The 27,958-nt window shown below is 50.7% G+C and overlaps 1 protein-coding gene across 1 annotated transcript in view; it reads left to right on the top strand.

Annotated features, from left to right (window-relative positions):
- Positions 1–7,267: 7,267 nt before the first annotated feature.
- The window catches only part of CLHC1 (clathrin heavy chain linker domain containing 1), a 39,960-nt gene continuing 19,269 nt past the window's right edge, over positions 7,268–27,958 (top strand). Inside the window, exons 1-6 of the mRNA XM_078600360.1 lie at positions 7,268–8,093; positions 11,379–11,566; positions 12,647–12,786; positions 13,004–13,205; positions 14,196–14,314; positions 22,193–22,292. Coding sequence (XP_078456486.1) covers positions 7,947–8,093; positions 11,379–11,566; positions 12,647–12,786; positions 13,004–13,205; positions 14,196–14,314; positions 22,193–22,292 — 896 coding nt within the window. The 5' untranslated portion in view covers positions 7,268–7,946. The remainder of the gene's footprint in view (positions 8,094–11,378; positions 11,567–12,646; positions 12,787–13,003; positions 13,206–14,195; positions 14,315–22,192; positions 22,293–27,958) is intronic.

Below are 27,958 nucleotides of genomic sequence, written 5' to 3'. Positions count from 1 at the left end.
GACGGATCCCCTCCATCCCAATGCTGCGGTGTGGATGCATCCGGCCCCGGCTGCTCGATGCCTTCTTCAGCCGTCTCGTGCTCCACAACTGCATCGGTGTCCTCCGCCTCCGGTACCCTGGCTCGAGCTGTCCGGCGCGTGTCCATGTTCGTGGTCGTTCACTTCTGTCACCAGATGTAATATTGTTGAGGACTCTTGGACGCCGGAGTTGGAGGCACACGTATTTATTCCGCGTCAGTTGGCACAATCACGGACATACAACACTGGAGGGGGTATCGGCCCCCTCACCCGGCTAGCTGGGGATACACTTGCTAGCTATGCCTAACCTACCTCCTAGTCCTCCACTAACGGGCTAGGGGAGGCTATCTGGCCCGACACTGGTAAGTCGGGCTTACGGTACCCGGAGTCCCAGACCAGCTCTGATAAGAGCACCGGCTCTGGCTCTCGGGACCACGCCGCTGGCTCGGTCCTGTGCGGCCCTGATAAGGGCGGCGATCCAGGGGAGTCCAGGGCTCTATCTGGACGATCTTCAGTCTTCACTGGTTTAGCTTAACATATCTCCCCGAGCCCTCCAGCTCATCCCCTTTTATACCAAACCCCCCGCTGAGGGGTGGGGCCCCGGGGGATCCCAGCTCCGAGTCAGCCCCCCAGGCTGCCCGATGCGGACGTTGCTGGGAGCACCTGCCCGTGCACCGACATAGCCACGCCCACTGTGTTTCTTTCCCATCTGATTCCATTGTATACAGCCCCTCCGTAACACCCCTACACAAGTAGGGGCAATACTGTTGCACAAAGACCACAATAGCCAACAGTTCCCGGTGCGTAACACAGTACCACTGTTCGGCCGGAGACAGCACCCTGCTGCCATACGCAACAACACTCTCAACGCCGTTGACAACCTGAGACAAAACAGCTCCAATTCCGGTGATGCTAGTGTCCGTATCCAGGATGAATGGCAAAGAAAAATCAGGGTAGCGCAGGGGAGGGGCATTCACCAAGCTATCCCGGATAGCACAAAATGCGGCCTCCACCTCCCCCCAATTGAACTTATGACCCTTAGCTGTCAATGCGTGGAGGGGTTTAGTGATGGACGCAAATCCGGCAACAAAGCAGCGTACCTGTCGCTTGGTGGCATTCGCAACAGGGCATCCGCGTTCATATGCTGGGTGCCTTTTAGATAGGAGAGCATAAAGGAGTAGTCCTGGAGGACCTCCAATCAACGCGAAAGTTGGCCTGACAGTTGTTCAATACGCAATGCGTACTGTCGCGCTGCATGGTCCGAGCACACTGTAAATCGTTGGCCATACAAGTGTAATATGAAAATGCACCCGGGGGTAACTGGGCGATGGTGATAGGCTCTGCCGGCCTCAGCCCGCAGCCAATGGGACGTCGAGCCAAGGGTATATCCCCGGGGCTGTATAGCAACATCTAGGAGGTTCCAGGGGAGAGGCTTATGATTGGCTGCGTGGCATCACGTGAGCCAGGTGATATAAGGGGCAGAGAGAGACAGTTCGTGGTCAGTGTGAAGAACTTGGAGGAGAGACCACCTCTGGTGCCTCCGGCACACCAGCGGCCACGTGGCAGGCCGGAGGCTGTCTCCCGACGCCGTTAGCCAGCAGTGTGAGGGAATGAGGAAAGCGAGCGAACGCCACGCTCAAGAGGGAGTAACGGGAGTAACTGGAAAAAGGAACCCAGCGGTGTGTGTGAGAGAGAGAGAGCTGTGAACAAGGAAGAATGAATAAAGACAAGAAAATACGATATCGTCCGGAGTGGGTTTATTACACAAGTAGGGGAAATACTGTTGTACGAAGAAAACGATCGCTAGGAGTTCCCGGCGCATGACCAAGTATCGCTGCTCGGTCGGCGACAGCACTCTGCTGCCATATGCAACAAATGCACTCCACCCCGTTGACATACTGGGACAAAACCGCGCCGATGCCGGTGTTGCTCGCTACCGTATCAAGGATGGACGGTGCGGCAAAGTCGGGGTAGCGGAGGGGAGGGGCGTTCACCAAGGCATCGCGGAGCGCAACAAATACGGCCTCCTCCTCCTCCCCCCAATGAAACTTCTGACCCTTAGCCGTCAAGGCGTGGAGGGGTTTTGTGATGATAGTGAACTACGCACCTCGCCCACCAACGTGGGCGTCGGCCAAGTCCGAACACACGCGGTTTTGTCGGGGTCCGTCGCAATGCCCGATTTACTGAAAATATGACCGAGATACTGCATGGATTTTTGAAGGAGGTGACACTTTTGCGGCTCAAATTTGAGATTGGCCGCACACATTTTGAGAAAAACAGCACGTAACCGATCAAGATGTTCTTCGAACATACGGCTGAAGACGATAACATCGTCGAGGTATATTAAGCATTAGTCCCACTGAAGTCCAGCTAGGACCAGCTCCATCAATCGTTGGAACGTAGCCGGCACGGAGTGGAGCCCCATTGGAAGCCGATTGAATTCGAATAGGCCCTGATATGTACAAAAGGCTGTTTGGGCCTAAATGCTTCGTCTAGTGGCAACTGCCAAAATCTGGACAGGAGATCAAGGGTAGAGAAATAGTGGGCGCCCCCTAGGGCGTCCAGGGAATCATCCATCCGAGGGAGAGGATAAGCATCAGCCACAGATATCTTTACTCTTTGGTTCTTTCGGTAAAGTCACATAGGTAGAAAAATAATAGATCACGACGTTATTATTATTTTTTGCTGTGGTTGTCCCACCTGATCACGATTGCTTGTGTTGCGATCTACACGTCATGATCATTTATTTTTCTACCTACGTGACTTTACCGAAAAAACCAAAGAGTATGGATTCCTGCAGTCACGAAAGCTTCAAATCAACACAGAGATCTTCACGAGCTTGCAGAAATCGACACAAGAAGCGCAAGCTACCATCATGCTTTTTAACAAGAACGATAGGGGCTCCTCATGGGCTGGTGGACAGCGAAATGATGTCTGCGGCTAGCATCTCATCAACTGTTAGCCGAACATGTGTGGTGATCATGTTGACACACACGAGCCACAACCAGGGGGAGGGGTAGAAACCGGTCTGGACCGGTCGGGCCAACGACGGTTGGAACCCCTCTGAGGGGAGGGGGCTGGGGAAAGCTACGATCCCGCTACGATCCCCCAGAACCCCGCCCCTCAGGGAGAAAGAGTATAAAAAGCGGGTCCCTGAGAGAGCGAGTCAGTCCGCCTCAAGCTGAAGCCAGAAGTCACCTGGAGAAGAAGGCCCTGGACCCCAAGCCACCGACGTCCTTCTAAGGGCCGGGGGTCAGTGCGGTGCCAGTGGTCGAGAGATTAGGACCCTGAGATTCCCTCGGCCTGATGTCCTTTTAAGGGCCAGGTCCGGATGGGCCAGTGGTCAGAGACCCACCGGGCCAGCGGTGGGTCAGCCTCCCCTAGGTCTAGCTAGCCGGAGGGCTAGAGTGGTCAGAGTTCTAGGTACGATAGCCCGGAGGCTGTACCTCCCCAGGTTGTGGGTGGAAGGGGTCATTACCCCTTTGTGTTAGGGTAAACTGTTTGGTATAATAAACCGTGTTGCCTCTACGAAGACTCCGTCTCCCTACAAGAACATTACACATGTTCCTTCTCTGCAGGGCTCAGCCGGTAAGGTTTCTGCCAGATCAGAGCGGTGTCGCCTGTATCGATATGGTGGCTCAAAAGCGTATTACGGCAGATGTCAAATTTCCCTGTACTAAAAACGTCAGCAAACTCACGTAAGAGTGCCCTCAACTCATCCCTCTGGGACTCGGACAAGTCCACACTCTCCGAACAAAGTGATTTCGACCACTCGTCGTCCAAATCCTTACGCGGCGGCGTGTTCGACTCGATCCCCACACCCCCAACAACACATCCCTCATGAAGTGCGGGCGACGCATGGGCTAACATGGTGCCCTCCTGAACAATGGAAGTGTCTAACCCAGTGTTGAGAACCTGGATGAAAGGTTCCTGGTCGTTGGACACCAGAGTCTGGGCTCCAACTAACGTCAATACCTTTGTGGCCTTATTGGAGGGTCCCAAGAGGATCCCTCCCGTGGTCGCCGTCCGGTGTAATGGCTTGCGCAACCGTAAGGGGATCAACATTTGCACGCCAGGGGGAATCTGATGGGAAGGTACCACGCGAACCATCACCACCATAATGACCGCTGTCAGGCTCCGTAGAGCAGGGTACGTGTTTGTTGTCATCGTCTACGAGAGCTACACGTGGCAAAACCGGGGGTGCTTTCGCATGGCTCGGCGATTGCGCATTCGCAGAATTAATCTGGCAAGGGTCACGTGGTCAGAAAAGGGGCAGTCCAGCAACATGAACCCTTGCACTGTGCCCCGCTCCCCACGCCAGCAAACAACCCGCACCGACCAGCGTGGTGAAGTATGATAAAATACACCGCAGTGGTGAGGTCCCCATACAGTAGCGGATTCGTGAAAGGGCCATGGCGTGGAGGCACATGCATCATCCCATGTGATACCACCTGCGGGGCACGCCTCATGACGCTCACGTGGGTTACCTGCGCTTTCTTCCTGCAGGGTAGCTTCAACCGCCTGCTAGCCATCGTGTCCCAATGGGAGGTCGGGTCGCTTCATTCGAACGTCGCTGCACAATTGGAAGTTCCTGGCACAGGTGCGAGAGGTGGATGAGTTGGAGTCTTGTCTGTGGGCGTGTGGGTTTAGCGCGCTGCGCTACGATGAATCTGGTGACCTGAACTCGATTCCCGCTCTGGTCACGAATGTTAGTTCAATGGAGTGGCTTATCTTGTGGAAATGTATAGCAGTAAAATACTCTAAACGCATGTTTCTAAATATGGAGGGGAAAACCGGAAGACCTGGAGAACAATCCACGCGACCACGGGGAGAGAGACATGAAAACTCCAAATATACAGGCGTCAGGGTCCGGATCGAACCCACGACCTCTTGCATACCAGGTGAAGGAGTTACCATCCCAACAACGCGGCACCCTTATTATGTACCAGGTTACACAGTCACGGACTCAAACGAAGACACAGTCCCTTCACAAGGCGTTTAACAGTCTGTTCGAGAAGTAAGTTCTGTTAGCGAGCATCTATTAAGGCCAGCATGGCACACGAGGGGGTGGGTGGTCAGTTTTACCCAGGATAGCCCCACTGAGTCGTATGGCTCTTTTCCAGAGGGTCCTACCACATTTCCCAGCAATAATTACATTGCACAGTATATTCCAACTGGGTAATTTGCAGGCAATTGTATTTAATTAAGTAAATATGGTCCATGACGCTGGGATCTTCAACGTCCGCTCTGAAGCAGATGGCACGTGGTGCATTTGCGGTGAACACGCCTGTAAGCATTAAACAGGGCGGCCGCTGTATTCAAACTGCGAACATCTACGACAAGCGGCAAACGTACTACTGCTACAGACACACACGCAGAGTGTGTAATCACTCAACATGTGAGCGATTACACACATTGTTAAACACAACGTTTAATCACACACAACAATGTTGATGACACACAACAACGTTGTGTTGAGTGTAATCACACACAACAACGCTGTGTTGAGTGTAATCACACACAACAACGTTGTGTTGAGTGTAATCACACACACAACAACGTTGTGTTGAGTGTAATCACAAACAACAACGTTGTGTTGAGTGTAATCACACACAACGTTGTGTTGAGTGTAGTTCAAGTTAATTTATTAGGTAAAGCCCTGTGAGCCATTCGGCTCTTGAATCGGGTGCAACCGCAACAAACCAAAAACAAAAATATGAACAAAAAACATCTTAAAGTAAATATGTGACTAAGTGCAAACAGAAAATCCAAGAAAAGACTGCAAAATATTGCATAAAAAACATCGTACACCAACGCTGTGTGCAAAAATCCCAGTGGGATGCAAGTCAAACAACAACAACCACAAGACAACTTAGATTAAGGCCATCAGTCTAAATCTGTACTACAACAAACAAACATGGCTAAACCAATACACTTTTCGAAATCAATAAAAAATAAAGCCAATGAAACAGGAACTGTGACGGAATTTTCACAATAAATGGCATAAACAACATGTACTACCAAAACCCTTATTCTTTGGTTCTTTCGGTAAAGTCACGTATAAAGATAAAATAATAAATTAAATAATTGCATACGACGTTAGATTTTTTGTTGCTATTTCATTTATACCTGATGATGATTGCTTGTGTTGCAATCGAAACGTCGTATGCTATTATTTAATTTATTAATTTATCTTTATACGTGACTTTACCGAAAGAACCATAGAATAATTCCTGCAGTCACGAAAGCTCCAAAATTAAGATTGAACCACTTCTACGGGGAAGTTCCAAGTTTACCTTTTTCTCTCTCTCTGGGTTTTTTGTTTTCTCTCTCTGTCTGTTGTATTTAGTGTACTTTTATCTGTCTACACTCGTTTTTTGTCGTTCTTATGTTCAGCTCTGTCTGTGTGTCTCCGTTCCTCTTGTTTTTATGTTTTGTCTTTCTTTGGAATTTTCACACTTAAATTCTAACTTAGCAATCTTTGAAATACGTAATCGACCAGGCTATGCGTTAATTGTGTGTTGACCGACTCTCTGTGTTGTATTACATAACATTTCGATATTTTGCTAGGTTATTTAATTTAGTGTGTTCTTTCTCCATCTCTCCTAATGTTCAAGCCTGCGTACTTTACTACGCGTCCTTCGTACTCATTGACATGTACATTTTTTCTCTACCCCCTTCCTCTCTCTGCCTCCGCCCCCCTCTGTCTATTTAAGGCCACGCCACAGAGACGATCTCCCTCTCTGTACCTGTGTTACTCTCTCTATGTATCTTGGTGATATATGTCTGCTTATATGTCTGTCTATAGTTTTCTGGTTAGATTTTTTGTTGCTATTTCATTTATACCTGATGATGATTGCTTGTGTTGCAATCGAAACGTCGTATACCAAAACCCTGCAGCCATAGCTGGCTGCATGAGTCACTCTACAACAGCAGGAGCATCAATCGGAGTATTATAATTTTTCAATGCACACAACACAACGTATATGTTGTCAGAGCATGTTTATTTGCCTGTTCACCACAACCAGTACGTGTGGTTAATGCGGACGCAATTCTATGCAAACAGTTATCTATTTGGTGTTTGAAAATCTTGCTTCTGGCAAAAAAAAATGTCCCATGATAACGTCATCGCGCGCAACATGACGTCATCGCGCGCGACATGACATTATCCGGCGGACATGGCGTCATTGCTCGTGACATGACGTCAACGCGCGCCGTGTTGCCGGATGTCGCTCGCTGTTCCCTAGGCGACTACGCTGGCGACGAGTCAGGGATTTCTCTCCCAGTCAGTCCGATCTCTCAGAGCAAAATAAAGAATTTTGGATGTTCTTCATAGATAGTGCATCTTTTAAAGAGGATCATTTCGCGCCTATCGCCCAGGACTACACGTGGCTACAAATACATCCTCCGTCATCCAGCACCTAATGTAGCAAGCTCCAGGACGTCCAGCAGGTCCTCAAAACCTCTTGGACTTTTTGAGTACCACTCGAAATACCTACTAAGGTCCATCTCAAATGTCCATTAATTATCATCTGACTTCCGTCTTCCAGGACCATCTTGAACTTGAATTATTCTGGACCTCTTACAGATCTTCCTCAATCCTCTCATACCCACAACTGTCGCCATTCAAATCATCGTGTGTCTCGTCAAGCTATGCCACCTTGTATCTCCATTATTCCGGATTGCCGTTAGACCTTTCTCAAACCATATCTATCACAATACCTCTCAGAGATCCTGCAACATTCATCACCCAAGATTGCCATTACATCATTTACTTTATGCGACTCCTACATTCCGGTTCTTTATAACCCTGGTTGCTGCTGCTGTCCATCTAGGACCCTCGCCTCAAACCTCGAGTATTTTGGCCCCGCATCACGCACAACCTCCTGCAGTGCATTCAGTTGACATAGAGCAGAGGCGGCGTCATCATGTCTGAGGCGACGGAGTTGGAGTGGGACGGCGCGTTCGTGCGGAGGCTGCGCGAGGAGATATCGGCCGAACTGCAGGCGCTGGGCAAGACTGGGGCCGTGCCGGGTCCTGGGCGTCTGGCCGTGTACGCAGGGGCCCTGAGCAAGGCACGTGAGAGGGCCTGTGGTAGTATGGTCATGGGTCACTTGAGACGTTCCTGTGGTAGTAGTGTCATGGGTTACATGGGACGTTAGAGGACCTCTGGTAGTAGGGTCATGGGCTACTTGAGACGCGAGAAGGCCTGTGGTAGTAGGGTCATGGCCACTTGAGACGTTAGAGGGCCTGTGGTAGTAGGGTCATGGGTCACTTTAGATATTAGAGGGCCTGTGGTAGTAGGATCATGGGACACTTGGGAGTGCCCAACAGGCCACCCACCACATACGGTCAAATCCTTTAGATATCCATAATTAAGGTTTTTTGGGTTAGGTCACGTAAATATAAATGTCGTTCAACCCGGCACCAGCCGACACAGCCAATTAGCAAAGCTTGTCACGCAACCATCTCTCCTTTAGAGACGTTTCTACCAAATGCCAAAATTGGTAAAATATTGCCTTTTCACTGATGTACAAATTAATCAGAAAAATCTTGCTCAACGGGAAATTGAGGTTACACGTTTCTGGTACGAGTGAACAGGGGGAGAATGTTAAGTATTTAATAGTAATGACTACAATAAATAAATTACAAGGAACAATGTTATTTTTTATTATTACACACTTTTATTGAACTGACCCTGTTGTCTGCTTATATTCTTTCAAATCTTCGGATCTACGAAACCTAACGATCTGAAATTTTGTACACAGACTCGTCGTCTCACATGCCAATTTAAGATTTAATTTAAAGAACCGGTCCAGGTCCTGACGATCCTGTGCTTCTTGTGTTTTTTACTTAATTTTGTATTGCACAATTTCATATATATGAAAATTATCTAGACAATGACGAGCGATTGTTATTGTCTGGATTGACAAGGTGATGCTTCGTTACAATATCGATGTTGGAAAATAACGAGTCAATCGAGTAATGGGACAGATTCCTGAAATCATCAGGCCTATTTTCCGGGGAGCTTAATTGTATGCAGAGGACATTCCATCGGTAAAGACATGTTTTGGAGAGATTGGAGATCACCAGATTGAGCCGATGTCTGTCCAGTTCCCTGCCAACTATTCATTTGGAACTGCAGAAAGACGCATGTTACCACTCATCCTTTGTTGGGCTTCAACGGTGCACAAAATTCAGGGATCCACCGTAAACTATGCCGTTGTCAATGTAGGTTCCAAGGTGTTTGCTGCTGGGGTCAGGCGTTTGTTGCATTGAGCAGAGTGCGATCACTAGGTGGATTGAAACTGGAAGAATTGGAATGCACCAAGCATACAGGAAGCAATGTGTGCAGCAAAAAGGCACTGGATGAGATTAATCAACCGAGAGAAGTGCGCTATCGTATACATATGTAGGACTCGTACTGACACGACAGCTTCTTTGTCTTTCTCGGTTCTTTATTAACGCGTATAGTTCAAATCTCCGTCGGCATCACTTGATGTCCCTCCGTACTCTTCAACTCACAACTCCCCATCAACATCACTCAATGTCCCTCCGTTCGTTCGCTCCACTGGCTTCGCTCGCTCTCCCTCTGCTCCTCTCCTCCAGCGACCCTCCTCTCTGCTCTCTCTCTCTCCAGCTCGGTCGCTCTTTGTTCTCTCTGCCGTCCCACTCCGTCGTAGCTTCCTCCACCAAGGTCCGTTACTCCGCTGCTATCCTATACTGTACTTGCTCCGTCCACTGCTACTCTATCTGTATTATCTTTATCCGCTGCTACCATACTCTGTATTCTCTTTGCCCACTGCTACCTTATACTATACTCTCTTTGTCCACTGCTACCTTATACTATACTCTCTTGTCTGCTGCTCCATCTCTTCCTCTGTCCGTCTCTCGTCCCAGGCACCAACCAACTCCTGTTTCTCCCCACGCTCCTTCCCTTTATCCCTGAACCAATTCCCCTTAATTAATTGGACCATCCCCCACTTCGCTACTCGCCCCCAGCCCCCAGCCTCACGTGGTATTGTTGTTGTAGATACCGGGGCGCCAATTCCCGACAACCATACCTCTGGTCCAAATCAACGGCCTGCGTCCTCGATTACCCCCGGCCACCTGCAGGCCCCCCTTAATTACCATGCCACCTTAATTGGTACAACAACAACAGTATGTCGCTCCGCTCCCTGTGTCCCCGTTTTCCCTCACTGTGCGCCGCGTGCCCGTATCTCAATTCAACGCGTAACGTGTGTTTCTCAAGTCCTACACATATATATAGTTATCCTTTCAAAATGATTTTAAACTGTTTTGATATGGTTACTCTTATCTGTTTAAGGAAATCTCTAATTTACAGAAGAGTCATTAATATTTTATAACAATAAAAACTTTACACATTTAACCTCGTTATTTCATATATTTAATGATAGATTTTCGGGAGATATAAATCCTCAAAGATTTGAAAGCAAATACTAAGAATACAATTTATGAAATGAATTAGGTTAAAAAAACTAGTTTTTCAATGCACACACTTTTATTTGCACTCATAAGTAGAAAATAAATATTTTTACCCCAGAATTAATACAATTGTATGTGCTGAATAAAAGTGGGTTGTTTTCTTTCGATGTTTAATTTTCTTTATGCAAGCCACCCACTTTTATGAAGCACATCAAATTTCATTCATTCTGGGGTCAAAATAAGTTATTTTCTACTTTTGAGTGCAAGTAAAAGTGTGTGCATTGAAAAACTTGTTTTACCCAATTTCTTTTATTTTAACTACCTTTGATGATGATGATGATGATTTGACCACGATGGAGGTGATGATTAGGAATTCAGGAAGATGACTCCTCGGGAGATACAATGAGAGAGAAAAGTGCACTAACAGCAATTGCAGTATGTATAAACTAAAAATGCACAATAGAGAGTTCACAGTAGCTGCAATGGTAGTACCTATTCGTGGTACACGATATTACTGCGAGACTGAGGACGAAGCGGGCAGCCGAGGTATTGTGCCTAATATTCGGAGACAGTTTCAAATAAAACATTCTGCGCACACCTTCTCCAGTTGTCGATGGTCTACCACTATGGTCATTTGCGAATAGTCCAGCGGGTCGGAGTTGTAATATAGGGGATTAGTATGCATTTATTAACACGCGAATACACTAAATTCGAGAATCCAGAACTCGTGAAGAGCAATGGGTTACTGCACTGTACATTTAGTACCCCTCACGATTAACAAGCTACCGATTCCTCATTACGATCATCATGATTCATGATTTACACGAAGCAATGTGATCATAATTTCTGTCATAAAACATTTAATTAATCATGGTCATCACCGCCACCAATATGATGGTTGTTGCTACTGCCAGGTGCTGGAGAGGACCAGCGATTACAGGGAGGTGCTGATGACCACCATGTCCGAGTACGAGGCTCTCTTCGAGGTTCTGCGTGCCGGGCAACAAGAGGCTCACTCACTGCAGTCCACTGTGAGGGCCCGAGCAGGACAGTCTATTGCCCTGGCCTACTACAGACGGCGTTCAGCCGAGCTACAGGAGAGGTAATGCCCTCTTCTGGGGTTTTTTCTGGCGCTGGTTACTTCAGCCAAACTCTCGCCAAACAACTCACATCCCACTCAGTGGTGGTGATGTCACCACAACGTCAATGCCAGGTTTGGTGTATAGCCAGCCTGGCTGTGGCAAAAATTCATGAACAGAAACTCAGGTGGCCTGCATATAAGGAAGGGTTTTTGAGAAATTTCCAAGAATCTGGCCAATTTGGTATGTTGAACGTTTTAGTACTCTGGTCGGAGGTGCGGTGGCTCAAAACAAAGCCCAATCAGGATGAGCTTATCATTTGGAAGCGAATTGGGTGGTAGTGGGATGATTGGAGCTGTTTTGGTGTCCATAGTCTGGGGGTGAACCAGGCAGAGCCGGTTGACTTCAGGCTATTTAAGAACTGCCCTGGGAGTGCTTTTGATGTTCTTTTCTGTTTAACTTCTTTCGTACAGTATGTAGCCAACCATGTTAATCGGTGTGGGTCTGGGCTCTATCCTGTGTTGATCAAGTGCTTGTAAGTGTATGGTGTGCCTAAGTAGACCACCTCACCTCTCGCACACCCTACGGCAGTTAGCGCCTGAAGTGTGCCCTCCCATAGCACAGGGGGTTCTAAACCATGATCACTGCTCGTAGGTACCCTTAGGCTGTGTATTATATTATTTTGTATATGTTAAGCAAGTCCCCAACGTAACGGGATGTTTTCTAAATAAAGAGGTTCATGATTGAAGATCTCCGACTGGATAATGCCTCCTGGTTGCACCACCGTGTTCAGGGGTGTTGCTGATATACAACCAACCTGTCATTAAATATGCACTCAATTTTACTTCGACAAATGTCTACATTACACATGCTTGAATGTTTAAGTGATAGTTTGTTACCCAATACCTGGTAACAGAAGACTGCTAATATGTGAATTCACAATTTCATATTTTAACTCCATGTTTCATAATAAGTCCATAAATCTTTATTTTCTCTTTGCAAAAAAAAAACTATTGTAAAAGTTATAATCACTGATATGGCTGGCTATATTGTTCAGGTGTTAGTGAAGGTGGGTGTCTGTCTGCACTGCTCTGTTGCCACAGGATTGCCCTTATAGAAGAGAACAATGCCAAACTGGAGGCTCAACTGCACCATCGAATGTCACCAACTACATCTGCATTGGATCAGCCCATTCCAGATGCAGCAGATACACATGTCATGCCACCACTCAAACCAATACACGGTGTGTGTGAACAAGCAAGCTGTTAACACTACTACATTCTCTATGCTTCCCTAAACTGTATAACACTTAATATATGTGTATTGCCGGTTGGCAGTGCTTAGAGTATATGGTTACTTATGTGTATGTGTGCATATATATTTATGTGTATGTATATGCGTACATATTTTTTTCACTTGTTTATATGTATTGCTGTGTGTTTGTGTGAGTACTTCTGCAGGTCTCTCTCTGCATGAGGCCACAGACCCGGAGTTCCTGACAGAGCGGCTGTATCAGCTGCGTGCTCGTGAGGCTGAGTTGTGTGTGGCAAACCGGGAGCGCTTTGTGCCGATGCAGTTCCTCCGTGACCTACGGCAGCAGCTGCAGCAGGAAATGAGCACACGTAGCCAGCTGCTTGCTGAAAACATATCCAGCCAGCGCAGGTAACGGTTAGAACTGGCAAGTCATAAATGTGGGACAGCCGGGGGTTGGAGTTTCCAGATAGTGAGAGTAGTAGAGGAGAAGTGACCTATTGAACCATGTTTTACTGGGAGACTTGAGAATCACAGATGCATTCATGTGTAGTGACATCGGGGATATCACTGTATGGTGCCGGCCCGGGAGGGTCATGGCGTGCGATGTTCCTATGTCGCGGACAGCACTGGGTAGGTTGATGTGTGATGCCGGCTTTACTATAGCACAGCGTGTGATGCACCGTCATCGCGTACAACCCATAGATGGGCTTGGTGAGCGCTGAGATAGCGCGGGCACCGCGCATACCGTGTTGTGCCGGCTCCCACAAGGGGGAGCGAGAGAGTGTCAGCCCAGGGACTCCCACTGCATGAGGAGTCCCTCACGCAGCACAATGGTTGGGCGATCTGCGGGCCCAGGTCCCCGAGAAGCACGACAGCGCAACGTCAATAATGAAGCGTCATCAACCTGCAGCTTAGCCCACGTCTCATGGTCAAGATTCAGAACAGAATCACGTGGCGACTGAGTGCCTGGCACCTGTCTGGCCATCAATCACCCCTTATCGCACGTCTCCTTGGCAACACCTCCGGTGTCAGCGTGCAACCCCAGGCCGACCTGGTCTGCACCAGCTTCTCTCCCAAAGTAGGTGGCGGTTTGCCCGTGCAACCTCATGTTGCACACATGGACGTGTTTGTCCTCGGTTGCTCTTGGACAACAGTGTGCGCCACGTATTTCACCACACTACACTAGGATAAATAAAATGTGTTACATTTGAATGGCAAGTTGACAGTAGTCATCCTATGAAGAGACTAGCTCCTGCCATAACCATGTGGAATTTTTACCGCTGGCTCAAGTCTACCAATGAAGATTAGAACCATCTACTCTACTCATTAGAAAAGGTAGACACTTGGATGTTGACGTTTTAAAATGAGCCTCTGGCGGGATGTTTTATTCTGTGGCAGGTACAGGAGGCTGAAGGCCTCGCGCGGGGTGGCGAGGATGTGGCGGCTGCACGACCGTTGCAGTGGCTCCCTGCTGGAGGTCATGGTACAGGGGGTGTGGGAGAATGAGCATCACCAGGGTGAGACTCGCACAGGAAAATGCACTTGGTAGTTGTGCCATCACTCTCAGTGTTGCAGTGTGATACTTTCCCAACGGTTCTCATTTTTCTTCTCTCACATGTATCAAATAATTCACTGTTAATACACGTTCATGCTGTTATCACTTTCAATCAGAAATCTGGGAACACAACACAAAAACAATGTAAAACATCGTAGTAAGCAACAGGAGTAAAAAGGATGGTTCTTTAACACGTAGGCTTTCGCGACCAATATTATCCATAATCGATGTTTTTGGGTTAGATTGCATAGATATTAGTAAGGTTTGTTACTAATTGGCTGTGTCGGGTGGTGGTGAATTTAACGATGCGTTTATAATTACGCGATCTAACCCAAAAACCTCTATTATGGAAAAGGATGAAAGATTGAATGATAACTTAGAGCTCGAATTTTTGGATAGCATACAATACGTATAGCCCAGGAATTCTACCATCTCTCCTATTCAGAGGCAGAAGTTCCAGATGTTTTTCTTTAAAAAAATAAACAATGCCATTTGCAATGTGAAAAATGGGAAAACTCCTCTACCAGATAGTATAACTGAACTTTGGACATCATCAACAAATGGGACAACTCATAAAATTTTCAGATTTGCTTACAATGTTTCAACAACAATTATACACCGCAATCATGGAATGATGCCTCAATCATTCTTTTATAAATATTCTTCTGGTCTTTGAATATAGGTACATGCAGAGGATTTGAGGAATTCCATGGTAAAATGCAATTAGTAGTTTGAACATTAATAATTGAGTGTGGAGGAAAAATGTTGCAGATGTAGTCAGAAAAAATAGTTTACAATGGGTGAGGCACATATGCAGAATGGAAACTAGAGGTCCAAAGCCAATGGAAAGACAACACCAGAAGGTGGTGATACAATTCTAGGAGTGTGTAACCATGACAACATCTGAATGATTTGATGGATTGGTGGATTTAATTGTCTTTAAATTACATAATTCCTTGTGGTCCACATCAGAATCAGAATATTTATTTATACTGGAGGAATCCGATGAGCTATAAATATATTTTTCACAGATGTCAAGTAGTTTCACAGATATCCACATGCCTTTTGTTGCAAGGTGTAGACTGACCGTGCCCTGTGTTTGTGTTGCATGTGTAGGGGTGTTAGAGAGAGAGCCGTTATGCATGGCAGCTTATGGGAAACAAACACAGTGGGCGGGGCTACGTGAGTGCACGGGGGGGGTGCTCTCAACGACGTCCGCACCAGGCAGCCCGGGGCCCCACCCCTCAGCGGGGGTTGAGTATAAAGGGGGATGTGTCAGAGGGCTCGGGGCAGAATGTTAAAGCAAAACCAGTGAAGACCGAAGATCGTCTAGCTAGAGCCCTGGACTCCCCTGGGACGCTGCCCTTGTCAGGGCCGCGCAGGACCGAGCCAGCGGCGTGGTCCCGAGAACCAGAGCTAGTGCTCTGGGACTCCGGGTACCGTAGCCCGACTTACCAGTGTCGGGCCAGACAGCCTCCCCTAGCCCGTTAGTGGAGGACTAGGAGGTAGGTCAGAGATAGCTAGCAGTGTATTCCCAGCTAGCCGGGTGAGGGGGCCGATACCCCCTCCAGTATTGTATGTCCGCGGTTGTGACAACTGTTGCAGAATAAATACGTGTGCCTCAACCCCGGGTGTCCAAGAGTCCTCAACGGTATTACATCTGGTGTCAGAAGTAAAAATCTATGAACATGGACACGCGCCGGTCAGCTCGGGTCAGGATGCCGGGGGCGGAGGACACCGCTGCAGTCGGAGAGCCCGGGACGGGTGAAGAGAGCACGGAGCAGTCGGGGCCAAATACGGCTACGCCGCAGCAACAGGAGGGTGGAGAGGTGTCGGCAGAGGGGCTGAGGCAGGCGCACGCCAAGCTGATGGAGCTGCTGCACGCCACTGCCAGCATGCTGGACCACATCACTCAGCTGGGGGCTGCTGGACCGCCACGGGGCGATGAAAGCCGACGACCACAGCGCCTTCCCGCCATTTCGGCGGAACACCAATTTGAAAATCCCGCCATCACCGCAGCTGCAGTTGAGGGCGTGGCCGGCCTGAGCATCGCGTCCAACGGCGGGCATACAGTACCTGCCGCGTCATCGCCAACGGACGGGACGTCACCACGGGTGCGACCGGCGATGCCATCGGTCGTGCGCGCCGAAGAAGAGCCGGGTGAGGGGGACGAGGAAGGGCGACCTTCTGCGGCAGCCGCTGCGCTACATCAGCGACTGCCTCCACTCAAAGAATTTGTGGGCGAGGAAGGCGACTGGGGCGGCTTCCAGCGGCGCTTCCTCGCTCACCAGGAGATGGCGAAGTGGACGGACGCCGAGGCTCTCCGCGCGCTGCCAGCACTCCTCGACAGCGACGCCCTCGCCACTTTAACATCGGCACCGAAGGAGAGGCGCTCTACGCTGCAGACGGCGATGCAGGTGCTGGCTGCAGTTTACGGTCCGCCGTCAGACTGTCGCCAACTCTTCTACGATCGCCAGCGGGGGGCAAAGGAGTCGCCTCTGGCGTACCGCACAAGCCTCCTGGCACTGGCAAAGGCGGCCTTTCCACGGATGGACAACGAAGGTGTCGACGCCATGGTTACAGAGAAGATACTCCTGCTGGCGGACGACTTGGAGATCGTCATCGTCGCACAGGACGACGCGGAGATGTGCTCCCTCCAAGCAGCACGACTCCTCCACGCAAACCTGCTCGCGCAACGACGCAAGGCCAGCAAGGCGGCGAGCGGGCGTACCGTGGCCGCAGCCACCCTCCCGGCGGAGGAGATCTGCGCCATCGACCATCAACGGCGGCAGAGAGCGGGAGTACGGGCGGACCGGGGCGGCTCGAGCCATCCTGATCATCCGTCGTCGTCACCAGCGCTCCCGCGCTGCTACAACTGCGGCATCCGGGGCCATGTCGCCTCGGGGTGCCGCTCTCCTCGGCAGCGCGGGACGACACCTCGACAGGACGCCGGCCCTCTTCCCAAGCTCCATCATCATAACCCGGCGAGTCGCGGCACCTCACATGTTTGGCCCACGCACACACCCGCCACACACTCATACACCGCACCGATTGGGGGGCCAATATCGTGCACCATCGCACCAACACGCACCGCTCTGGGTACTCAGATTGAACCCAGCCAGTGGTCCGTGTTGGCCCATCGTGTTGTAGCCGCGTCGTCGGGGTCGTCGGCCGTTGTGGGGCACATCGACGGGGTCGAGGTGCGCATCCTGGTCGATACGGGAGCATCGGCGACCATTATTTCGGAGTTAATTTACAATATTCTCCCTGCCCAGAGCCGTCCTTTGATGCCTGTTAACGTGCCATTTTTTGCTGCTAACGGGGGCTCACTTGGCATCATCGGACAGATTCGAGCCCTAATTTGTATCGGGGATATTAAATTGTCTGGGCCGATTTTTGTTTCCTCCTCGCTGGCGGTTCCGTGCCTGCTGGGGACGGACTTCCTGGCCAAAATGCCAATTAGGATATTAATCGACCAGGGATGCATTGAGCTCCCGTCGGGCCGACGCATGGCGTTTCTGCCATCCCCCGGTACGAGTCGGACGGCGTTCGCAACGGTGCCGGCGTTTGTAGATAGAACGGTGCGCGTTCCTCCGGGGGCACAAATGTTGGTTCCTTTGAAACTTCGGCGGCCCTTCGCTAAGGGCATTGGGGCCCAAGGGGTTCTGCTGGGGCCATCTAGGGCCGGGGTTAGTGGACCTCATTTACTTCCGGCCCAGACCATAGTAAGAGGGGACGGAGACCCCTTCATCGCGGTCCTCAATGTGGGCTCGCACACGGTGGTGGTCCCGCAGGGGACCGTGCTTGCTCACGCGACGCCGGTGCCCTGTGAGGAACCCGTCGCGAATCACGTGAGTGCTGTCCCTGCGCCGCGACCACATTCGGACAGCGATGAAGGGTGGCTCGAGGCGCTTTGTGCGGGATCGACGGACCTGTCAAATTCAGAGCGTCAACAGCTTAAAACGCTACTGCGGGAATTTTCCGACGTTTTCAGTCGGGACAAATACGATTTGGGTTGCACTCATCTGCTGCGTCACCATATTGATACGGGTGACAGCGCGCCAATACGCCAGAATCCGTTTCGGTTAAGTCCCGCCGAAAAGGACCATGTCAAATCGGCTATTGATGACATGTTAGCCGCCGACATCATTTCTCCTTCCACCAGCCCTTGGGGAGCGCCGATGGTCCTGGTTAAAAAGCAGGATGGCTCGTTGCGGTTTTGCGTTGATTTTCGGCGCCTTAACAAAATTTCGGTTGCCGACGCATACCCGCTCCCACGGATGGACGAATCGCTGGACGCCTTGGCGGGAGCGCGATTCTTCTCCACATGGGATTTACTTTCGGGATTCTGGCAGCTTCCTCTGGACGATGATTCAAAGCCTAAAACTGCTTTCCGTACACCGCACGGCCTGTTCCAATTCAACCGGTTGCCGATGGGACTCCACTCAGCGCCGGCAACTTTCCAGCGTTTGATGGAATTGGTTTTGGCTGGATTGCAATGGGATTCGTGCCTGATTTATTTGGATGACGTTATCGTCTTTAGTAAAACTTTTGACGAACATCTCCAGAGGTTGCGGGCGGTTTTCCTAAAGATGCGGGCTGCTAATTTGAAATTCAAACCCCAAAAATGTCATCTGTTACGCGATTCGGTGCGTTATTTGGGACACATCGTGGGGCGCTCAGGTATTGCTACCGATCCCGCCAAAACGCAGTGCGTCAGCTCCTGGCCGACTCCCACCTCGGTGGGAGAGGTCAGGAGTTTTATTGGCTTCGCGTCGTATTACCGACGTTTCGTCGCAGATTTTGCGACGATTGCGAAACCCCTACACGCTTTAACATCAAAAGGGGTTCGGTTCCACTGGGGTCAGGAGGAGGAGGCTGCTTTCTGCTCCCTTCGGGACGCCCTGGTAAAAGCTCCTCCCTTGAGTTACCCCGATTTTTCTAAGCCTTTTTTGCTCGACACCGATGCGAGCAACACAGGTATTGGGGGCGTGCTTTCCCAGGTGGTTGACGGCGTGGAAGGGGTGGTTGCGTACGGCAGTCGGGTGTTGTCTCTGGCGGAGCAAAGATATTGTGTCACCCGTCGGGAACTGTTGGCAATTGTCTATTTCATCCAACAGTATCGCCCATATCTGTACGGTCGGCATTTCACCGTCCGCACAGATCATGTGGCACTGCAGTACGCCCTGCGAGTTCAACAGCCATCGGGACAATTGTCCCGATGGTTGGAGATCCTCCAGGATTTAGATTTTGAAACCACCTACCGTAAGGGCGTTCGCCACACAAATGCTGACGCTCTGTCGCGCATGCCAACCACCTCCGAATGTGCATGCCTCCTGGGGTCGGGACGTTGCAGGCCAGCAGGGGACATACCGGTTCCGGTCCTGGCGGCCGCCGGCCACGACGAAACATTGGTTCCAAATTCAATCGCACAACAGGGAAAAGATTCCCTGTTGGGGATGCCCGTCAATGAATGGGGGCGCCTCCTGATGGAGGATACCTCTCTTCTCGGGTTGCGTCGTCGCGTCGGCTGTGCTGGGCAGGGCAGGGGTGATGCCGACGCATGGGAATTGGTGCATGGTCTGCTGATGCACTGGGACGGAAAATCCCATCGACATCGGCTGGTGGTCCCTTCGGGGTTGCGTGGCAAGGCCGTGTGGGCCGCACATGAGCGCCTCCTACACCTGGGGACCCAAAAGACCCTCGCCTTACTCCAACTCGATTATTTTTGGCCAGGCATGACGAAGGATGTCAGGGATTTACTGGGGTCATGCCCTCGGTGCGCGCAACGAAAACCGCCAGCACGTGTGTCTAACCCACCCTTGCAGTCAATCAAAGTGTCCAGAGTTAACGAACTCGTCGCGCTGGATATTTTGGGCCCATTCCCCGCCACACCCAGGGGCAATAGATATTTGTTAACTGGTGTGGAGTATTTTACACGCTGGCCTATGGCCTGGCCCCTTGCCAACCAGTCGGCAGCAGCCATCGTGGAGGTCTTTGTTCAGGGTTATGTCCTGGACAAAGGTGCTCCGGAGCGGCTGCTGACCGACCAGGGCAAAAATTTTTCTGGTAAATTGCTCAAAGAAGTCTGTGAACTCCTGGGCACGAAGAAAATTCGTACCTCCCCGTATCACCCGCAGACTGACGGGATGGTCGAGCGTCTGCATCGGACCATCGCGTCAATGTTGTCACAGCAGGTGTCGGACTCACAGACCGATTGGGACTTGCAAATTCAAGGGGTATTGGCGGCGTACCGGATGGCCCCCCACGCAGCTACGGGATTTTCACCCTTCTACCTCATGTACGGCCGCGAACCTGACCCGCCTGTTCATGCCCAGCTGCAGATCCCCGCGCCTCAGGGAAAAACTAAATTGGCTGACCATGTAAAATTTAATTTGGCTAAATTGACAGAGGCACGGGATGCTGCCATGCAAAACTCTGACCTCTGTCAGAAAGCGAATGAGCGGCTCAGACTGGGTCGGGCGCACATGCTGCAGTGGAAGCCGGGGGACAAGGCATGGCTGCACTGTCCCCAGGTGCCACTCGCAACCTCCTCTAAGCTGGTGCGGCCGTGGCGGGGCCCTGTGGAGGTGGTCGAGGTTTTGCGACCGCAGTGCGTGCGCATCAAATGGGGGAAGCGGCGGTGGTTCGTCCACCCCTCTAGATTAAAACCCTTCGTTGCGGTACACATCCCCACTTCACACACGCGTGGCCAAACATGTGGGGGGTCGACCGACTCACTGGGTCCGTCTCCGTCGCGCTCACCTAATGCCTTGCCGGCTGTGCCACCTCCAGGTGCATCAGGAATGACGGGCTCACGCCCGATCACCCCTCCTGGGGATGCCAAGGGTCACGCGGCGTCGGATGAGGACTCACTCCGAGACGGACAGTTGCCACCTGACGGTCCACCACCCGGGGTTACCCCATGTGAGGGGCCCGCTGCACGGACACGCGCTAAAATGCGCAGACTGTTGTGAGGCCGGAAGATGTGTACATAGGTTGTGTTCATTGCGTGTTGTGTGTGTGGTGGGTTCCCTGCAAATTGTGTATAGACTGTTTTTACGGAATTCGTATTTAATCGGGGGGGTGCGTCGGGTTGTTTTCTCTTCTTGCTGTTGCGTTCTTGTTGTGTTGTTCTTGTTATTGTTGAAAAATAGTGAGGCACACGCGCGGTCAGGGGGTAAATGCGCTTTTATTGTCGTCTTTTTTTGTATGTTGGCAGCCGGGACGGCTGCAAGCTATGCGGGGGGGGGGTGATGTAGGGGTGTTAGAGAGAGAGCCGTTATGCATGGCAGCTTATGGGAAACAAACACAGTGGGCGGGGCTACGTGAGTGCACGGGGGGGGTGCTCTCAACGACGTCCGCACCAGGCAGCCCGGGGCCCCACCCCTCAGCGGGGGTTGAGTATAAAGGGAGATGTGTCAGAGGGCTCGGGGCAGAATGTTAAAGCAAAACCAGTGAAGACCGAAGATCGTCTAGCTAGAGCCCTGGACTCCCCTGGGACGCCGCCCTTGTCAGGGCCGCGCAGGACTGAGCCAGCGGCGTGGTCCCGAGAACCAGAGCTAGTGCTCTGGGACTCCGGGTACCGTAGCCCGACTTACCAGTGTCGGGCCAGACAGCCTCCCCTAGCCCGTTAGTGGAGGACTAGGATGTAGGTCAGAGATAGCAAAGCAGTGTATTCCCAGCTAGCCGGGTGAGGGGGCCGATACCCCCTCCAGTATTGTATGTCCGCGGTTGTGACAACTGTTGCAGAATAAATACGTGTGCCTCAACCCCGGGTGTCCAAGAGTCCTCAACGGTATTACACATGCATTACATTGAACACGTTCCCTATGGGTAGATGACCCGGAGCAAGCAGAGATGGAGATGGTCGGTGGCTCTGGGGACGATGAGCCTGGCAAGGGATCGGAGGGGGCACAAGTTCTTTCCTACATAGACAGGTCAGTCAGCCACTTCATTGGCAATGTCTTCTACTAAATACTCAACCTTGTTTCATGTGTAGTGTAGTAACTCGGCGGGAGACGACTTCACGGGTAACACACTCTTTATTTTACCAAACTCGTTCACAGGTGACTAACACCTACTTTGTATCTCGGGTGACAACCACCCACTTAGTATCTCGGGTGACAAACACCCACTTAGTATCTCGGGTGACAAACACCCACTTAGTATCTCGGGTGACAAACACCCACTTAGCTACCCTGGCGACTAACGCCCACTGAGCTACTCGGGTGACCAACACCCACTTAGCTACTCGGCGACTAACGCCCACTGAGCTACTCGGGTGACCAACACCCACTTAGCTACTCGGCGACTAACGCCCCTGAGCTACTCGGGTGACCAACACCCACTTAGCTACCCTGGCGACTAACGCCCACTGAGCTACTCGGGACACTCCCTGCCCGGGGTGTCCGTCTTGACTGTGGGTCCCCAGCCCGACCCACGTGGGCGTCGGACCCTGGGTCCCACAGTCTCGCCTCCGAGCCACACAGGGCCCCGGTCCCTACAAGGACGACGGGACTAGGGGTCTCGGGGCACTAGGTCTTCAGCTCCGTCTTCTGGTCTTCAACTGGGTAACTTCTCCCCGAGTGCTCTCGCGCGTCCCCCTTTATACCCCACCTGCGGACGTCGCTGCGAGCACCCATCCTATTCGACCAATCACTGGGCGCTGGCTACGATCCTGTTTTCCCACATCTCAGCGTGCCTCACCACCCACGCCGCGCCGCCCCGTCATCTGTCACTCCCGGCGCGCGCGTCCACACCACGCCCACAACGCGTGCCCAACCCCGCACCCCGCGCCGCCCCGTGATCCATCACTGTCACAGTCGGCGCACGTCAACACCACCACTACACATGCACTGATTGAACATGTAGTTACTTACTTCAGAGGGGAACACAAAAAATGGGCGAATAAATAGAAAATAGTGTAAATATAAATGTGTTGTTAAAACCCACCACCACCCGACATAGCCAATTTGTAAGGTTTGTCACGTAAAGAAAACATGCCAATTCGTTATTAATTCAGCACACTGGTGTGTTTGAGAGTAAACTCACAACAAAACCTCTATTATAGATATTGGTCACGAAAGCCTACGTGTTAAAGTGGCGAATCAGCTGTCATTTCACCATTATAATTTATGTGAATACATTAACCTCCCTTAGCTCTTAGCACTTGTAGGCACACAGTAATAGCATCACCTTACTCAATTTAAGACTGGAAATAGGAAGACTTCTTCACAATTATGGCAATCACCTGATGAAGCTGGTTGTAATCACCAGCGAAACATCTTACTCAAATTGTAGATACATAATCGAGGTTGTTTTGGGTTAGATCGCGTAATTATATAAATGTGTCGTTAAACCCGCCACCACCCAACACAGCCAACTAGTAAACAGAACATGGAAATACTAATAGGGTTTTCCCCCTTTTTTCTGGCAACAAAACTGACACCTTTTGCAAGGAATCATGTTTACATTAACCACAATACTTGCAGTCAAATGCAAACAAAAAACAATATTCTGATAATTTATGCATTGTCCTTGAAACTGATTGGTCCACACCAGAGACAGCTTTCTTTAGAGCCTAGTCTCATATGGTGTTCGACCAGATGACGCCAAAAGGCGCACAGTTCAAAGACAACGCATTATCAGAGTAATGAGAGCTCGGGGTGAGCAGCTACATCATGGGACCTCCTTTGCCAGTACCAAAATATACTAATAGGGGGTTTCCCCTTTTTTCTGACAACAAAACTGACACCTTTTGCAAGGAATCATGTTTACATTAACCACAATACTTGCAGTCAAATGCAAACAAAAAACAATACTCTGATAATTTATGCATTGTCCTTGAAACTGATTGGTCCACACCAGAGACAGCTTTCTTTAAAGCCTAGTCTCATATGGTGTTCGACCAGATGACGCCAAAAGGCGCACAGTTCAAAGACAACGCATTATCAGAGTAATGAGAGCTCGGGGTGAGCAGCTACATCATAGGACCTCATTTGCCAGTAGCAAAATATGATAATTGGTTTTTTACCCTTTTATTTGGCAACAAAACTGACAGCTTTTTTTACAAGGAGTCATGTTTTCATTGACCACAATACCTGCAGTCGGAATGCAAACAAAAAACAGAACTCTGATAATGTCTGCACTGTCCTTGAAAAAGAACATGGAAATTCGTCACTAGTACAGCACACCGGTGTGTTGGAGAGCCAAGCCACAATATTTACAATCTGAGTACGACGTTTTGCCAGTAATTATGTAGTGAGTCCAACTGAGTTGCAGACGATGTCTTGGGAGCAATACTATTTATTACATCAACTCAACACACAACATAACGTAACCTACACTTGGGTGTCAAACGCCCATCTAACCACGCTACGGCAGAACTAGACACGGTCCCGCTATCCCGGTCCAGACCACGAGCTGGGTCCCAGACCGCGTGGCTAGAGGCTTCTGCAACCCGACGTAGATCTTCACTCACCAACAGTCAAGAACCCCGAGCCCCACACGGGGCCCCGTTATATCGGCCCGGGCTGGGGCTGGCTCCGCCTCTCGCCCTGCCCACATTCTAGATCTCTCAAGCTCTTTTCCGAAGGCTCCCGAGAGCTCCTCTATACCAGGGCTGGTACTACGCCCAGTAACCGGGCTGCACATAATGACAACATATTATCCACCGTGGCCTCGCAAGGCCGGCACCACACAGTGACATTCACGGTCACTACATCACCCCCCCCCTCCGTAGCATCCAGCCATCCCGGCTGCCAACTCCCCTGCAAGCAAGTAACCGACGGACATATATAAAGAACAACAAGCAAGTGTGCTCCAACAATAACACAACAGTGCAATAAATTACCCAAACCCAACTGTACAATATATACACTGAGAGAAAAAAACACACAACAGCGAAAAATTTACAACCCGACAATCGCGTCGTACAAGATCCCCACAATCAACATCTCCCACCCACAACGTGTAACAACGCCCGTGAGCTCGATGGCGAGCAGAATCAGCCAAATACTCGTCACGACTCATGTGAGTACGACAACCCATGACGGTGTGGGAGTGTGCAGTGCGCGGGGATCATGCAAATCGAGTCTTTGAGCGAGTCCACGATGCCGGGCCTCCAGGCAGATTGGGCTCCAGGGACGTGCTGTCAGGGGAGGCAGGGGAGGCAGAGCCTCACCTGTCATACTCCAATGAAAATAGCTGTTACGAAAAGTAAAAAAAAAGAATAATCAAATAAAATAAATATTAAGATTTCTCCACTCATCTGTGTTATAAATGTCATTTCTGTACGATTCCAATCATTTTTATAGTCAAAATCGCCAAATTTGCAGAGCTCCGCTGCAAATACAGGAAGAGATGAGAGGTAAGGCAGTGATGAGCTCAGCCTCCCCTCTGATTGCGCAACCCCTCAGTAGCTGAATGGAGCGCGGGCAATAAGCGCATGCCTGTTACTATCTCAGTATATCACCAATGTAATGTTTAAATTTTGATTTAAAGCTTTCATGACTGCAGGGATTCATCTTCTTGGTTCTTTCAGTGACTTTACCGAAAGATCCAAGAAAATGTAATGTTTGTAGACCCCTTCATTTCATGTCCTCGCCTTCCATACTCCAGGTAACTTATTTCACGTATGTGTATAAAGATATTTAGGCTCGCTGGTCTCGTCATGAAACTGCAATGAAAAAGCACCAGGGGAGGCAGCTATCACATCTGCCTCACTGAGGGGGACGTGTCTAACACGCCCCCTCAGTGAGGCCACGCCCCTCTCCGTAAGGCCACGCCCCCCTCAGTGTGTGAATCTAGCTCTGACACGAGCCAGTGCCTCCCCAGCCATTGACCTCACCGCACGTCTCTGTTGAGCTCGTCTAACCTGGAAGGCCCGGGGGGAATAAGAAATCGACTCAATGAAGCCGGCTCCTCACGGTAGAGCAGTAGGCCGGGTTGTTGGATCCTTCACATCCAGAGCACGCAAGACCGACACGTGCGGCCACGTGCGAGGCATCAATCGCGCAGCGCCTGGGGGCGGAACAGAAACACTCTCCTGAAGACCAGCATCGGCAGATGCACGCCCCAGCTCATCGGGCACACCAGACACTCGGCCCCTGCGATATGGAGATGAAACAAACTCACATGGCGCAATAAATGGCTTAAGACGAGAGGGGTGCACAAACCAACTCCGCTTACCAAACCGAATCTGCATACATTGCGGGCGTACGACCCAAACCACATCAACCAGCCCTCTCCATGGTTGCAGAAAATTGGGAGATGTGCCCACCGGCACCTGCGGACAATGCAACCAGGCCTTGTCCCCCGGCGACCAATCGCACAGGGAAACACGGGCTCCCTTGAGCCGCTTGTTGGCCAACTGTCTGGCCCGGGAGTTAGCACTGGCAGCTTCCCACACCTCGTAAAGTTTGGCAAGAGTGAAACGAACCGAATCAGAAATTTTGGACACTTTCGCGGCGGGCACGGCTTGTAACTGCACATCGATAGAAGGATCATACTCCCTCCCATACATCAAAAAGAAGGGAGAGTAGCCGGTAGACGTGTGAGGGGTCATCCAAACAGAGGCGAGAACCGCAGGAATATGCAAGACCGAATCGACCCATGACTCGCTGACCAAGTGACTCAACATGGAGGTCAGAGTCCGTTCGACCGCCATCTGTTTGCGGGTGGTACGGTGACATGCGTACCTTTTTCGTCCCCAGCAAATTGCAAACCTCACGCAGCAGCTTGGATTAATTTTTTTTGCCTTGATCCGTCAAGAGGCACTCAGGGGCACCCTTATCCAGAACACAGCCATTGAGGAAGGTCTCGGTAATAGTCACAGCCGATGGATTCGGGAGCGGCCAGGCCATAGGCCAGCGTGAGAAATACTCAACGCTCAAGAGCAAGTACCTATTTCCACGCGCGGAAGTAGGAAACGGCCCGAGAATATCGAGAGCAACAATTTCGTTAATACGCAACACCTGGGTGGATTGCAGCAGAGGGCAACAGGATCTCGCTGGCGGCTTCCACTGGGCACATTGTACATAGCCTTTAAGCAGATCCTTGATGTCGGAGGACATGGACGGCCAATAAAAATCTAATTTAAAAGCGGCCAGCGTCTTTTGCACTCCGAGGTGCAACAATCGCTTATGCACAGCCCATACAACCTCGCCACGGAGGGCAGTAGGGACAACAATAGTATAACGGCGCAATCCTCCGTCCCAATACATGATCAGCCCGCCCTGCAGGACAAACGAGGTGACACCTCGTGGAGCCATGCCATCGGTGGTCTCCCTGACACGCCGGCACAGCTTAAGGAGAGATGTGTCTGCCTGCCGGCGTCCCCACACCTCGTAGTCCAACCTGATACCTGCATCCCGTGCAGCAGGGACGTCGCCTGTCCCGCCCATCGTGTCCACGGCGGACGCAAGAAGAGGGGAGGGGAAGTTCGACCCGGCCGGTCGACAACGACCGGAACCCGAAAAACAAGCACACTACCCACCCGCTGGCAATCGCGATAGGGCATCAGCGTTCGTATGGCGAGTACGTAACTTGGAACAAAAAATCCTGCAGGATTTCAAGCCAGCGTGACAATTGACCTGAGGGCTGA

The sequence above is a fragment of the Lampetra planeri genome, chromosome 14 (genome assembly GCF_965212315.1).
Source record: "Lampetra planeri chromosome 14, kcLamPlan1.2.h2, whole genome shotgun sequence".
Taxonomy (NCBI): Eukaryota; Metazoa; Chordata; class Hyperoartia; order Petromyzontiformes; family Petromyzontidae; genus Lampetra; species Lampetra planeri.
This window is presented reverse-complemented; position numbering and strand designations above follow the sequence as displayed.